The sequence below is a fragment of the Centrocercus urophasianus genome, unplaced genomic scaffold, assembly GCF_019232065.1.
Source record: "Centrocercus urophasianus isolate 14NV4802_14NV808 unplaced genomic scaffold, USGS_Curo_1.0 seq_36, whole genome shotgun sequence".
NCBI classification, from domain to species: Eukaryota; Metazoa; Chordata; class Aves; order Galliformes; family Phasianidae; genus Centrocercus; species Centrocercus urophasianus.
In genome coordinates, this window is record NW_024884933.1 from 3,797,592 (window position 1) to 3,813,489 (window position 15,898).

Consider the following 15,898-nt stretch of genomic DNA (forward strand, 5'->3'; position numbering starts at 1 on the left):
ATTACTTAAATATATGTTAGCATTTCTTATTATTAGTTTTTCTTTTGGCCTAGTCTGTGTTCCCGGCTGCTGGGGTGATGCTGTGCAGTGCCTGGTGTGCTGGGAAGCACAGCCCCTCTGGTGTGTGAGTTATGCCCATCCTTAGCCTTGCACTTAGGGAAGAAGTCCATGTCAGACCCCAGAGCTGGGATGGCACCATGGCCAAGCAGGGGCCCTGGGCTGCAGGTGGGAGGTTGGGTACCTGGGGGCTCCGGGCTCCTGTTGTCCTTGGGCACCAGAGGGAGCCCCCACGGTTCTTTGTCCGGGTCTGGCTGCTCAAGCCACAAAGCAGTCATTCTTTCCTCTTTCCTTGTTGCCTTTTTTGTTTCTCTCCTCTTCATTTCCTACCTCGTTAAGCTGGCTGTGGCTGTACAGAGCTGCGCATCCTGACCGCGGTGCGCTTCAGCGAGAGGAGCGAATCCCTCGTTAATGATCACAATGTTCTGAAGCCTGCGTCGATGGCTGGTGCTGAAGTCAGGCTGTTATGTAAATATTTCCACGCAGTGCCAGACAAATACTGTTCTCTTTTGCGATTCTGCTGCCGTGTCCTGCTTGACAGCACTGAAAAATGTCTTTCGACTCAACTGTGTGACTCGAGGCTGAAAATGCTCTTGCCGCATCGGTAGCGTTTACCTCCTGTGTGCAGGTCAGGCTTCGTGTCGGTGCCCAATGAGTGATGATTTGTGCCTGGCTGCTGAGGATCCCTGACTTCTCGTGCTGCCCTGGAAAGGGGGGACAGATCTGCATCCCCACAGATGCGTTCTGCCTGAACAATCCCTTCTGCTTTATTGGCTGTTCTGGGTTTATTTGAAAGCAGCTCAGCAATACAGTATTACTGTATGGTAGCAATTTTTCCTTGGAGAAGAGGCCTCTGGAATGTAACGGTGTACTTAATGGACTGCAATTATTTAATATTGTAGCATGAATGCAGCCTAACTCAGATGGGCTTTACAACGGGGATCATAATGACTGTAATTGCAATGGGATGCCTTGCCGAAGGAGAAGCTGCCAGATGCAATGCCATTCTGATCTAAAAAGGTCACACTAAAAGGGACATTTAAATTAAGTTATAAATTACAATTGAAGAACAATATTTTGATGAGCGAGACCAGAGATGTCAGAGCTGCAAGATGTAATTCATGGGTTCATTACTGAACAGAGGTGCCTGACAGCTGAGCCATGCCAAAAGGAGAATTTATTTGCAACATCACACAGACAGAAAATGGCAGCTGAGCTGAGAGGCGGCGGTGGAAACTTGAAGCCTTGTGGTAATGTGCAGCTCTGATGCTAATAAGGCTTCCCTGTGATCCAGAGTTGTTTAATGGCTGTTGGAATATAAATGGGCTTTCAGGATATGTGCATTTTCAGAATGCCTTTAATCTAAAATCTGGTCCAGCGATGCAGAAATGGCTTTATTTTCTGTTTGAAGGTGTGAGTACATTTGTGTCGATTCCTTTTGTTGCACTTGTGTACATACATCACAGCACAGCGGGTTGGAATTCAGATGGCAGATTTTTTAACACTGAAAACAGTAATTCTCGTGGTGACAGGATGGTAATCTCGTGTTTATAGCAATACTTGACAAGTTCATCCAGAAGTTAATTAAACCATAGGCAGTCATCATTAGCTGTTATTTATATGTTCAAGTTGCTTGCCAATAAAGCGTTTATATGTATGAAATGACCAAAGGCAATCAGCAGAGAAGGATCCGTCAGCGAGGCTGAAAGAAGCAGATTTAACTCTGGCTCTTGCCCAGAAACACACATCTCCTTTTGCTGCATTGTCCTGCTGCATCCTAAAGCATTTTTCCCCTCTGTAAAAGTCACGTTTTCAGGGAGGTGCTGCTGACAGAGTGAAGATCCCCTCCTGGATACACAGAGGCTTTGGCACTGCTGTGTGTTTTGTGAGGGGGAGGGAACAGAAGCACTGCTATCAACACTGCTGGATTGCCGAGGTGAAAAATCTTCTAGGTGGTGGCGTGTGCTGGGGGAAAAGCATTTGCAAGGTGAGCTGGCAAAGCCAACAGTCCTCCTGATGTTGGGGTGGATGTGTTCCCAGTGCTGGAGTGAAGATGAGGAGAAAAATCAGTGCATGCTTTATAGAAAAGACTTATTTTCTTGTCTTCGGGTAGGTAGTGCATACCATAGGAGGCTTAAAAAAAAAAGAAAGGTTATAGAAGCTGTTTAAAATAGTGTTGCTTGAATATTTGTGCTGTGTGTGGGCATTGCCTGGCTGCTGCTCTTATCACTGGGGCTTATGCAGGGGTACATCCCTGCTCCAGTGGCATGGAGATTGTACTGGTAGGTTGTGTGTTGAGATGCTCTGTTGTACACAGGGAAATGTCAGCTGTGGCAGTGGGTTTGGAGGCAGTGGGCTCCATGAAGCACTCTCAGGTGATGGCTGGCAATGGGATGTGCTGCTGGTGGCCCTGGTGTGCCATGAAATGACTGCTGGCAGCTGGCCCTTCTGTGATGTATGTATGGTTGGATCTGCTGCACAGAGTACAAGTTGTACAGGTGCCAAATCAAATGCTCGAGTAAGTGGGAAATGATTCTGATGTAGTTTTCTTCCTTGTTCCCATTATATTACCAGGCAAAGTATCAGTGCAGTATTGGTCTCAGCTCCAAATGTGAGCCTGACTTCAACTGGTGGTAAGGGAAGAATGTTGAGGCAAGCAAATGCAGCTGTTTGTTCTAAACCCACATTCCATATCACTGTCAGAGGTCTTTGCAGTGACCTTTCATTCTTAGAAGCACGTAACTTTCTTTAGAAAAGTCCCTCAAGCATAAGCAAATGCTGAACGCCTCGGTGACTTGCAGGAGGTGAGAGCACCTTATCAATTCAAGAGCTGTTCCTGTTGTTACTAGAAGTTTTGAGCCAGTCTGTGCAGAGTACAGCCCAGTGTGCCAATTGATTCTTTGCTGCAGCTGATGAGGCTTCCATCCCACTTGCAGGAGCTGTGCATGCAGGAGGATGCTTCTGATTTTGCAGCTGACTGCTGTCTTGTGTGGCTTTGGGCCTCTCTCAGGTGTTCAGGAGGGATTTTTGAGTTGTTGAGTTGTTTTCTGGAAACTCAGCTTGCAGGTGTTACAAAGGAGCACGAAATTACTCGGAACTGAAATTCCACAGCGAATAGAATAAATGAGCTGTTATTTCCAATATAACATTGAGACTTCACAAGGAAAAAGTAATTCCTAGCGTGCTTCGTACTGCAGATGGACTGGCTGTGCAGAATGGCACAGTCTGTTCTGTGGCATCCATGGGCAGAACGCTGAGATGCTGGTGAAGTAACAGGGACAATCGTGTGCCCACAATGCCACCGCCTTGCAAAGTGCCCCATTGCAGCAGGCTGCAGTGCCTGGTGTGAGATGGGCACTGCAGCCTGGGAAGTTTCCTGCCCATTTATGGCTTTATTTTTTGCAATAAGTTCACTTTCTCAATAAAAAAGGGTGTTCACAATTGCACCAGCTAACAAAAGCCTGCAGCGGTGTGAGGGGACGAGGCAGGGTGCAGAAGTGGGCGCTGCACAGATGGGTTTTGTTCCCACAGCTGCAGAGCCCTGCTCAGCTGTTCTGCTCTGTGGCTCAGAACTGGGGGGTTCTGCTGAAGGAAGCATTTTGCATGCGTCCCTCATGCCCGTGTTTTGCTGCGTGTGTCCTCTCAGATGAACTCCGTTGCCATTTGCTTTCATTCCTTCTGCAGCTTTTGTACAGTGGCCTTCAGAGTCAATGCTCAAACCTTCCTGAGACTTTATTTACTGTGACAACTGTTCAAAACTGGTTTTCAGTGGAAATTAATTGTTATTATTAGTCTCAGTAAAATAAAAACCTCGTAGGGTCAGTGATTTGCTTTTCCCCCTCCTATCTATCCTGATTCACAAGTCTTTCCTTTTCTTGATAGGAATCACCTACACTTGATGGTAATTAGTTGGAATTATTTCCTTATTGCAGCTTTCAGCAGTCTCTGATCCACACCACTGCGTTCAGTATGAAGAGTTGGGATGGAAAAGTTGTTGTGCCCCACAGAGCTTATGGTGTGAGCTGGACCAAGGGGAAACAGGAGATCACAACCTGGAGGTGGCCTGGGTGGGAGGGCTGCAAGTGCTGTCAGATGTTCATAATCACTATTTCTGAATTGGCTGAGGTACAGGAAGCTGAAGTGAGCAGCAGTAAGAAAGCAATCTCATGCTATTTCTGTTGGAAGCAGAATTCAGGTCTAAGATTTGAGCCTTTTGACATGAGAAAAATGAGATTTTTTTTTCTGCTCCTGCAATCGGGTTTTGGTGTAGCTGCATTAATAGTGACAAAGTAGTTAATAGCTCCTCACTGTTCAGTAATTTTATCTCCATCCCTGTTCAGTTCTCCAGTCTTGGGAAAAGTCCAGGAGCTGTACTTGCTGAAATGTTGCCTGAGGGCAGTGGGCTGCTGGAATAGCAGCATGGATGCTTTGGAAGAGTGGGATGCAAAGGGCTTGGAATAAATTCTGGGCAAGAAGAATAGCAGGAGGTAATCAGTGTATGGAGTCATATTTTGGTTACCCAGTCTGTGGGTCAGTAACTTTGGTGTGCACCTTGGTTAGAAAAACTTGCTTGTTTTTATAAACTCCCTTTATAGGAAGTTTGCATGCAAATCATTCTTCGGGTGGGGGGAGATAACTCAGCTTCTGTCATCCCAGCAATGTGTCTTCTTCTTTTAGATCACTTTCAGAAGACATAGAGCAGGCTCCTGACTTGTCCTCTGGGTTTCTTAAATCCCACTGTACTTGGAGGGTAGGACAGGCAATAAATCAGGGGCCTGCTGTGTGTTTTCTATCACAAGTTCAGAGCTGGAGATTCTCATGGTTCACTGCTGCATGTTTTTCCCCCCAGTGTGGCTGTTTTTTCTCCTTCACCCTGATTTAAATGCCTGCTGCCTGCTTCAGACAGCGTTTGATCAAATAGCTATCTACTTTATGGTAGAAAATAGGCTACGCTGTAGGCTGTGACCATCTGAAATGGTAATGTCAACTTAGACATCCCTAGTTGCCTTCATGTACTCCTGTACTCATCTGTAGCGATCGTTTCTTTTCCATATATGTCTTTCAACCACGCACTGGTCTTTGCAATGCAATACAAATCTGTCAGAAGAGCTTTCTGGATGGTAAACTTGACATTGCGTGGCTTGTAATCCCTCCTGTGTGTTGGTGCTTCCAGTTGGCTGCACTGATCTAAACAAAATGCTGCTGCATAAAAGGCAGCTCCTTTTGGGAAGGAGGGTGGTGGAGCTGTGTGAGGTTTCCTTGGAGTTTCTGATGTGAAAGATACATTTTAAAAAGTCAACCAAAAATCTTCAGCGGCCTCAAATATCACCTGGGAGAAATCCAGGAAGGAAGAGGAAAACAAACTTGTTTTAATGCTGTCTTTTCTACTAATAAAACGCTAATTACCTTCAGGTTGTTTAAATTTCAGATCATATATCAACAGTAGAAATAACGAGGTGTAGAGCATCTCATGTGGCCCCTTGGAGTGCTTTTCTCCTCTATCAGATCACTGCTGATTCCACTGAACGTTCTGTTTGTCTTTATTTTTCAGCTACATGAAAGTAACTACGATGCTGGAAAAGCCCTGCAGCGCTTGGTGAAGAAGCCTGTGCCCAAACTGATTGAGAAGTGTTGGACTGAAGATGAAGTGGTAGGGAAACAAATTATATTCCCTTCAGCCTTACAGTTCGTGTTCCTTCTCTTCTTTCATTTTTTTTTTTTAAATGTTATTTTTATGGGAAATAAGGCAAATAATTTGCTACACAGGATGAAGTTTTGCCCGAATCTGAGTTGTTGGATCCTCGCTCAGTGTCCAGAGATTCGTGAGGATCCTCCTTATGCTGGGAGTAGGAGGGGAGGAGGTTGAGCAACTTTGTGAGGACTCTGTAGGGTAAGAGAACAGCTGGAAAACCTCTGGGCTCTCAGTTTAACTTCTGCTTTCACCTCCAGGCAGGCTGGCCCCGTTCATTAATTGAAGTAGGACAGGAGGTGAAAGCACATTACATATTGTCCCTGATTTGGACCTGCTGGTGTTGGAGGAGGCTTACAGCACCAGCACAGGCTGGCAAAAGGGAGGTTAGATAGCAGGGTTTCCCCTGCACGGAGGTTAAGTCCCTCCTTCCCCCTCACATGAGATACTAGAAATTGTTTACTGACAATTTTAGTTTAGACAATTTTAGACTGTTTAGTTCTTGATGAATGAGCCTTTGCTAAAGGACAGAACAAAAGAAGGTAAGAGGAAAGGTGGGATCACACCATCTCTACTTACATTCAGGTATGCAGAAGCTGTCAGGCCCCAGAACTCTGCTGAAAACAGGACAGCCATCTTATCCAAAGATACATCTGAAATAATGTATGGACACGATGGATTTGGGGTAAACACCAGTGCAGTGCTGTGATCTCATGGTTGGGAGCTGAGATTGCTGGGGGATTTGCACCCATTCAGGGCTGGTTCTTCTCTATAGCACTTGCAGGTTGTTGCATACCCTGTGGGTATTGGTTTGAGGTTGTCTTTTTCTGGAATTTGGGGGAGATGGTATCTGTGCAGAAATTAAGAAGGCAAAGGTGCTTCTCCTTGTGGTTGGTTTGTTCTGCAGTTTAATTGCTGCGGTTGTGAGTTTGCTGCTGGCTTAATTTTTATAGGTATGATATAATGCAACTGTGCTTATAAAAGTGAAGTGTTTGGTAGGCTTGTAAACAACAATAAATCACATGAGGTTGGGAGCAAGTAGTCGATTGTTAAGTTGCTGGCAGCTTGTAAGCAAACCAGTTCTTATTCCTGAGGACTAAATAGCAATATTTGCTGCGTTTCTTGCAAAAGCTGCATTTTCTGGTAGTCTGGTTTATCACACCCTGTGGCTTAAGCCAGCACTCACGTGTCTGATTGTGAGCAGAGAAATGCTTGTGCATTTGTTGCTGCCCGTCAGCAGAAAAGTGCTGACCGAGTTCGTTTGGATCGCAGCCCAAAAATATTGTGCATGTTAAGGCCGATGGTGAATGCGTTCAACGCAGTGGGTTTGTGGGGGATGTAAGCTGTAAGGAGATGTGCCTCCCCAGCACGCTGCACACGGCGTGCACAACCTGAGAACATGGAGAAATGCTATTTTGTAGGTCAGTAATTAGGCTGTGGTGTGCAGTAAAACAGAAAAGCAACTCTCCCCTCAGTTCGGTAAGAGCTGGATGAGGGTAGGCAGGGCTGCAGAACCGCCTTGAAGCAGGCTTGGTCTGAAATGCAACAGAGAGCCTTTGTGGTTAGAGAGCGCCTGAAGTGGTGGAGTGGCAGAGGACGGTGTGCCAGCAGAGCAGCGAGGAGAGGATGAGTAAAAAAGCTGAGAACACAGCTTCCTCATAAGGCTGTCGGTCATCTTGTCACCACAGGGCATTTTGTTTGGGGCAGGGCTGCTGGAACAAATACCTCCTGTGTTCGGTGTGTTTGTGCTCGGCTGCTCTTCCCTGTGTTCTCTGCACGCATTCTTTCCGTAGGGCGGTTGAATTGTGCACTGCCAACTCCTCTTTTTCTGTGCAGAGTATTTTTCGCTCTCCTTGTGGTTTCCATCAGCTGCACTATGCGGAGAATGTCAGAGCTGCTGCAGCTCAGGGGTTTTGATCAACGTTAAATGATAGGAATAAAACCTTACAAATAAGAAAAAGCGAGGTTTATTGAGAAGTGAAACATGACTCTGAAAGCGCAGACCCTGTGAGTACAGAATAATGATCATTAACTCTATAAATCATTGTCAGTCGCAGCTCATTTTATCATATTTGTTCCTGTTCTGTTCCTTCCAAGTTTCCAGAAACGTTTGGCAGTCCTCCAGCCTCAGCAGAGCCAAAGATCAAACTGTGCTCTTATTTATAGACGGCTAAGCTCCACCTGCAGAACTTCATAGCTTGTTTGTCCCTGGCAGTTGGTAGAAAACTCCAGATTAAAGCAGCTGTAGTGCACTCCTGAGCCTTCCTGGGGCTTGCAAGGCAAGTTTCCTTGCTGCTGGCTCTGCAAACCTGAGGAAAGCTCTTCCCGTGTGACATGCAGAGTGCTACAGCTGCACGGCAACTCTATGCCAGTGTGTTTTGCAGAAGGAAAGTGGAAGACCCAGATCCAAACAGCGTCCCTGTTTGTGTAGGGCTTAATCTTTTCCTGTGGCCCAACAGGGAACTGCCTGGTTAATTTCTGTAACTTGTCTTAAGCAGGAAGGTACTGCATCAGTACTGAGCTCTGACCGGTTAATGTCCTTAACTGGGGCTGGGGGGGGAGCTCTGTGCTGTGAGAGCTCTGCTGGTGCTCTCCTTCCCTCCCCAGGCTCATTTGGTTGTGCATGTGATAGCCTGGCTTTATCCAGCACAGCCCTCCATGGCACTTAATAGTATTTATGATATAACACCGTACCAACGGCTCACATTTATTGTAGTCAGCTTTTAACTGTTGTTGTGGACCACGTGTTGCCTAAAGACTGAGCCTTTCTTGTTAATGAAGCCTACTTTGCTGCCTGTGACCAAAGCACTCCGTCAGAGCTGCCTCGCGGTGATCGGGACTGATTAAAATAAAGGATGGAAGTTATTTTTGCTGCTGATGAAGTGCTTACAGATCTTTAGATCAAATTAAATAGAGGGTAAAATTTACCAGTGATTGAATTAAATGGAAGGCTCAGTAAATATGAAGATGGAGGCTTGCTGTCTCCCTTGGGTTTCTAAACCTTTGGCTATTTTTAACCTTCCTCATTCCTGTATGTAAATTCAGGGGTGTGCTGTGAAAACCAGTCTTCCCTGCTGCCTCATCGAACCGGCTGAAGCAACTTCTGCTCTGATGCATCTATGAGCAGACTGAGCAGCAGCTGCTTCCTGTTTGCAAAGCTGTTGCTCCACCATACAGCATCCATCCCAGCAGTGGCTGGGTGAGCAGAGCTTGGCTTCTAACACCAGCGGTCAGACCTGGTGGTGCTGAGCTGCAAGCAGGAGGCAGTGCAGTATGAGGTAGGTGCAGTGCTTGGGCTGGAGCTGATGGCAGTGCCTTGTGCCTTCTCACGCAGGAGAAATGAACTCTACCTGCATCTCACTTGCACCTCTGAAAATGGCTCAGTGTGCATCTGTGATGGAATCCAGGCGTTGTTGATACGAGCAGTCAGAAAATCCCTATTAGGAATGGCGTGGTGCCGGGCAATTCATCTTTTCCAGTTGGAAGCATTTCAAAAAGTTACACTGAAAATGTATTTTGAAACATTGAGTTCAGAGCTTTTTGTCTTTGGGGAATGGCTGCAGTGAGCCCGAAACTGTGAGCACCTCTATTTAAACTCTGGAGCTTGTCTCGAGGATGTGCCGCTTTGCTTTCCCAGATGCCAGGCCTGGAACCGCAGTCATTTGGTGCTTTCGGTTTAGGTGGGATTGAAACACCCATGTTTTCTGAAGTGGTTTCAGTGGAAATATTTCACAAGAAAACATGTCCTAATGGGATTTCCACCCTCGTGAGGCCAGATGAGCTCTGAAAGCAGCTTTCAGCATTTCAGTGCTGTTCGGTACAGGCCTGAGCCCAGCCTTGCTCCAGGTCCATAAGTGAGCTTTGTGTGCCCGGCGCTTTGATGCCGTAGGTAACCATCAAACGACTGTCCTTACAAAGAGCACAACGTTCATCTTAAGTTCTGTTAATTCAGTGGTGTTCGATTCTGCTGTGCCTTACGTGCTGGGGGTGGTGGCAGAAACAGCCCTGTTCTTTGTGCAGCCGTTCTGCTGATTCGCTCTCCTGTTTTGTTTATATCCAGAATGTGCTTTTTTTCTGCCTTTTTATCAAAAGTAGCACCCAAATCAATATGGCTTAGGGGAGAGAGAAATACAAATCAGAACTAAAAGAACCTCTAGTTTATTAGGTTTTTAATTAAACATGATGAACACATTTTAAATAACACAAAAGCCTCAGGCTGAGCTGCATCGAATCGAAACAGATTAAGTCACCCGTCCACACTTGGGTAGTTATTAATTCTGTTTATTTATGCATGCTTGCTGAAGGCAGAGTTCACTGCTGCTGCGTGTTGCAGTTGTTGCACAGGGAGGCTTTTGCTGCATGGAACAGTGCTCCTCATTAGCATGGAGCTGTTGATGATGAAGAACACTGATGGGGCCTTCACAACTCAGGATGGTGTTCCAAAGTTAAGGGAGTCCAGGGCAGGCGGCAGCTCTGCATTATTGGATTCTTGGACCTTGGATTCTTCCTCCCTTCTCTCCTGCCCTCGGTCCCATGTTAAATTCTCCAAATGCAAAGCGTTCCCCAGGAAGGAGGTTTTACCTGTGTGTCTCCGTGCAGAACTGCCAGTGACACGCTGTGACAGCCTTGATAGCTGGCTTTTATCACGAAATGTGCTGCCCTTTAAATATTTTACGTCGCTTTTGATGTAGAGTAGTTGAGGTAAACAACCCAGATTCCAACAGCCCCTCGCGTTGATGTGCAGGGATGGTTAATCCTTGCTGGTGATAAACCTTAATTGGCCACGTACATGGATTTACAAGTTCATAAATGTTAAAAGATCTACACCTGGCTTCAGCTTAAAGCTCATTTGTCATAAAATACAAGTGGAGATCCTTCTGCCAGAAATGACGAGGGAAGGCAAACTAATTCCCAAACTGTGTGTGAGTATTTGTAATCCAGTGGAGCTGGTCAAGACATTACTTATGTAAAACACACGTATTTATTTGCCTGGCTTCTTTGCCTCAAATCATCTTCAGATGTCTCTCATCTGCCCTTTTTGGAATATCTGCTCAGGAAAACCTTGTTTCTTTTGCTCGCTCCTTTGAAGCCAGGCTTTTCAGAGGCAATGGAAGACAGAGCTGCTTACTGGGGCAAAAATACCATGAATTTTATTTACTGTTTCTGTGGCAGTTATAGAAAATGTGATTCATGGCAAGATGGGAGCTGAACCTCTAAATGGCAAGAAGAAAAAACCTAAGGGATGAGTGCAAAGGAGGCTGGCATTGCAGGGCATGAGTGATGGTGGGCCCAGGAGGTTAAGGTGTCACTTACCTCAGCTTTGATTTTTTTATCCACCAAGAGCAGAAAGCAGGGCTTCGTAGTAGCAGCTCCTAGGAATGCTTTCTGACTTCAGGACTCATGTGGTGCTTTCTGCTGGTGCGTTAATCAAGAATTGTCAATGGAGGATTGATATTGCAAACACCCAGAACTCCAAATAGTCCATAGGCCAGTAAAGACTCTGTTTAGGTTAAGAATGAAGGAAGTTGTAGCTGGAGAAAAGGATGGGAACGTCCAGTTCTAGCAGTAAAAAGTAACTGAGGAAGGATCAGGCTTTTCTGCTGGAGAAACAGAATGGTTATTGAAAAGTTGCATAAATTACAGTTAGCTTTGCAGCTGAAGGAGATGTGAAATGATGTGCTGTAATCCAGCCAGAAAATAATGCGGTGAGAGAAGATGAATTGAGTTTAAAACCAGCTTTTTAGACCAGAGGTATCCATCTCTTTGGTTGTGATTAACTTGCATCAGAATTTGATCCGAGCCATTGTTTCAAGGGATCGATCTTGCACATGCAGCACCGAGTTTATTGTCAAGTCCTTTCGGAAATGAGACAGTGAATTAAAAATCAATTATACGTGCAGAAAAGTTTGTGTAGGGCAATCAATTTTGTCCTTTTAGTTTGCAGAAAGATTCCATTGTTTAACCAGCTGTGAAGAGGAATGAATTTTAAAAGCCTCCAGCAGATGAGATAGCCCGACTGGAGTGGGGGTAGGTGAAAAAAACATAATAATTTCAGCATTTCATGTTCAGCAAAGACTGCCTTCGGGGATAAATCTATAAATCCCATCGGTGACCTTGGCTTCGAAATGGGCGATTTCACTGCTTTCCTTAATCTTGATCTTTTCACAGCTGCCACATAAGTTAGCCTTTTCTTAACAATACCACGATGGTTTTTTTGTTAGCTTGAGCTGCCATATGTTTCTGGATTCGTCGTCTTTCTGCCTTGGTGCGGAATATTTTTATCTATTAAGTGCTTACCATGCTGCTGATCCCCCAAAATAACACAGCAAATATTTACGCTGGCCACTTGCCACAGCTTAGAAAGCTGTTTGAGTGCAGGGATGGGAAGCCATGCTCTGAGCTCTGCTGTAAGCTCAGTACCTGGCAGTTGCTCGCAGAAGTTGGTATTGTGCTTTGTTTCCTACAGGAAGGTCTGTAATAGGCAGAAGACGTGCATGCAGCTCACTGTTGCCACAGGGAAAGAATCTGCTGCTTGGAAGATTAATAAATACGACGGCGGTTGATTGTTGAAACCGTGTTTTTCATCTCATTTTCAAGGGCGTCTTAAAAATGGAGATGGCTTACACCGCCCGGCGTCCTCCATCATCCTTCCGTGTTCATTTAAAAACGAGAACAAGACACTGGGGGGACTTGAGAGATTGCATTTGTTCTCCCATAGGGCAGAGTGGTTATTTTATAGATGAAGAGGGCCCAAAAAGCTATCCTGGTAGTTTCTTAGCAACGGAGCTGGAGCAGTGCTCGGTGTCCGCACGCGTCAAGCAGGGTCGTGCAGAGGTGTGAGCCCATGGCTGGGCTGGAACAAAGCGTGCTGCCCAGTGCTGTGGGGCACGCAGTGCCTCTGGTGCTGCCTGCATGCTGTGGGGCTCAGCTTCTGCTTCTCCCCATCAGGGCATGCTCTGGGCTGTCTGCATGCTCTGCACTCATATGCAGACTTCTGCCTGCTGAGAGATCCAGAATCTGCTTCCAATGGAACGTCATCTTACATCCCCTTCTTCTCTAGGGGGAAACTGAGGCACAGCATCGGCAGCAAGAGCATCGGAAGGGGGCAGGGAGCCCTTCTGCAGGGCTGTAGGGTTGGAGCTTTCACCACAGCAAGCAGAACCATGGGAGCGATTGCAGGAGCTCATGTTGTAATCAGAGTAGAACTCCACTGCCCCTTTATCAGATGGTTTTTTGGCTTAATTTCTAGAAGATGCCGCATAGCAAAGCTATCTTGCTTACGTCTCGCTGACCTGTTTGTTCTCTGCTTTGTACATACACTTAATTCCCAAATTCTGGAATTCATATTTTTGTAACGACGACCTGGAGTTGTTAATAGCATGGTTAACTTTAAGGTTTGGCAATTTTAACAGGATACATTTCAATTTGCTTCCCCTTCTGAATGCTAATTTAAGACGTGGCCTTGGGTTGCAGTCCGGCTCATCTGCTTGCTGTGCATTTACCCAGCATCTGGGATAGCGTGAGGGTTTTTGTGGCTTCAAAAAGAATTTATTAACTTAAATATATTGTTTAAGCTCTCCGTTTTCAGATTATTTTTCGTTCAGCTCTAAGGAGTGTGAATTAAATTCAGTTCAGCTTTTTAACACTTCGGTGAGGTGGGTTATGGAGGTCTGCTGGCTCACAGGGGGTGGTGACAGCCTGCAGTCCTGCTGCTGATTTCAGTGGCTTTCAGTGGCCCTGTCATGTCAGTGAGTTGGTAGAGTTGTGTTAGATGTGAATCTAAGGGATCCTTACCTCGTTAATACCTAACTGCACTCTCCATGGATACGTATTGCTACATTAAGTGCTTTGAGTTTTTCCATGACAGATGTGATGGACACATCCAGCATCTCTGCACACCTTGCCTTTGGCAGAGCTGTGTCACTGAGTGCCTGGAGCTCAGGGCTTGCAGGCAGCTGCAGATCTCTGCTTTGTGCTGAGAGAGCTGTGGGAAGCAGCAATTTGCTGCTCCAAGAATTTGCTTTGAAAATGCACCAAGAAACTCCAAAACCTAAGGAGCAACGCTGTCACCAGCATAGCAAGATGACTTCTTTGCAGTTTTTGGTTTTTTTTTCCCCTCTTGAAACCTTGGCACGCTGTCATAGCCTTGACTTTCCCTGTGAAAAGCTCTCTGGTGCGGTTTGTGTCTGATGCAGCACCTTTTGCTGTTAAGGATGCAGAGGTTTTCATATTTTGCCTTTGTTCTCCAAAGCAAAAAGCACTACAGCTTGGCAGAAGGGCGGGCTGTGCCCTCGTATTTGTCTTACGTGAGTGCAGAATTGGGAAAATGTGTGGTTGCTCCGAATTTAGGAGAGAGGAGGAGATGGATGCAGGCACCTGCTGCGTGCTGCCGCGGGCTCCCACGGCGTTCCTAATGGATTTTAATTGTGAAAGGGGCAACTTGTTAGAGCTGATTGTGCAGTTGGTGGAAGGTGTTAGCTCACAACAAAATAGGAGACGTAAGTGCTGGCTTAGTCACTTGCAGAGGAAGCTCCTTCCAAAGTGGCACTGGAGGAGCAGCAGAAGCACTGCCCTCTGTGTGGGGGACTGGGCGTCCCTGGGAGCTGTGAGGTGCCCGAGGCTCCCACTGCAGCACAGAAACCAAGCCGTGTGGTTGTGACTTGTGGAAAACAGGACGTTTGAGCATAGGTAAGGTGATTTTTGAAGCACGCTGCTCTCGCTTAAGTTCTGATTTGGATGTCATAAAAGACTGATTGTTAACAGCTCTTTTCATTTTTCTAGTAGCTATCCAAAAAAACCCCGGCTGCAAAACTGGAGTAACTCCTCATATGTCGCTGGAATTGCTACGATCCTGCCTGGCAGCTCAGCTCAGACGTATTTAGTAGGGACCAGTGGCTGTTGCAGCAGAAAATGACAAAATTCTTCATCAAATTGCTATAGTGACATGGTTCTTATTTAAGGAGCTGTGATTACTGTCACAACATGGATGCTCTGTGTGCTTTAGCGCTCAGGACTTATCTTTCCCACACAAGCATAAGCAGTGTGAATGCCAAGATACACCTCATTTGCAAGTTCAGTTTGCATGATAAATTTTATTTTTCTAATCTTCTCTATCAACAGCACTGATTTTTTTTTTTTTTTTAAGTCTTTCAGATGACATAAAAACGCATTTTAATGAAGCAAATTAGATAGCTTTGTCTCCTTTTGCACATAAGCGGGGTGGCCATATTCAATTAGGCTGAAAAATGATCATTTGTTCTATTACAGGCTGTAACAGAGCGCGAGAGAAAACTGTGATCCATCACCAGTTGCTCAGCTTTCTGTTACTTAAATCACTTGCCATTCTGTCAGCAGCTCTGAACCCTCTATGGGAGCCATTATTTTATTTAAGTTTGTGGAGGTGTCACTTGTTTGATAATAGGCTGCTTCTGTAGCAGGCGCGTCGAGACTAAATATTAATCATTTTCTGCATCCATCCAAGATTCCTAATTAGTTAGAAGGGTAACAGCGCCAGTAAAGCTAATGATTATACTGCCATAAAGAGAATGTGACAGCAAATAAGGAGCTGATCCAGCGGGATGCTGAGCGCCTGCCAGTGCCGGGGGAGCTGCATAGGTTGGAGAGTGGAAATGCCCCCTTGGAAGAATCTCCCATTTCATAGCAGCCAAATACCTTTTAAATGTTTGTATCATCAGCAGAGAGGAGCCTGACCAGGCAGTCCCTGGGCAGCTGGTAAATCAACTGCGCTCCTGCAGCGGTTTGGTGCGGTTGGCTCTGCTCTTCCTTCCTCCTCCATGCGCTGCGTAAAGGCCACGTTTTGCTGGTGAGGGTGCAATCAGAAGCTGCCACTCCGTGCTCCTTTTTCAGCCTTGCTTTTGTACTTTCATGAGCTGTGGTTTTGAAGACATTGCGGTGAGGACTCAGTGTGCATCACGCCTGGGTTTGTGGTTTTGCTTCAGCTTGTACTGGCCCCTTGTTATCTCACTTGCTCCCCCATCCACTTGTCTGCGAGCCACCATCTGTTTCTTCTTCTTTTGTTCCTTTCCTTACTCTTTCCCCTCAGCCCCTATTCATGGTATCCTCTCAGGTTTATATGGCTTTTAGGCCACGTGGAGGGATTGACCAGACGGGGGCTTATGTGTTTTGAAGAGC

General features: G+C 45.9%; 1 protein-coding gene across 4 annotated transcripts in view; it reads left to right on the plus strand.

Annotated features, from left to right (window-relative positions):
- RERE (arginine-glutamic acid dipeptide repeats) overlaps positions 1–15,898 on the plus strand; it is a 168,130-nt gene that overhangs the window by 104,466 nt on the left and 47,766 nt on the right. For all 4 annotated transcript variants that reach the window (XM_042831792.1, XM_042831794.1, XM_042831793.1 and 1 more), the window contains one exon: positions 5,609–5,707. In XM_042831792.1, the coding sequence (XP_042687726.1) occupies positions 5,609–5,707 (99 nt within the window). The remainder of the gene's footprint in view (positions 1–5,608; positions 5,708–15,898) is intronic.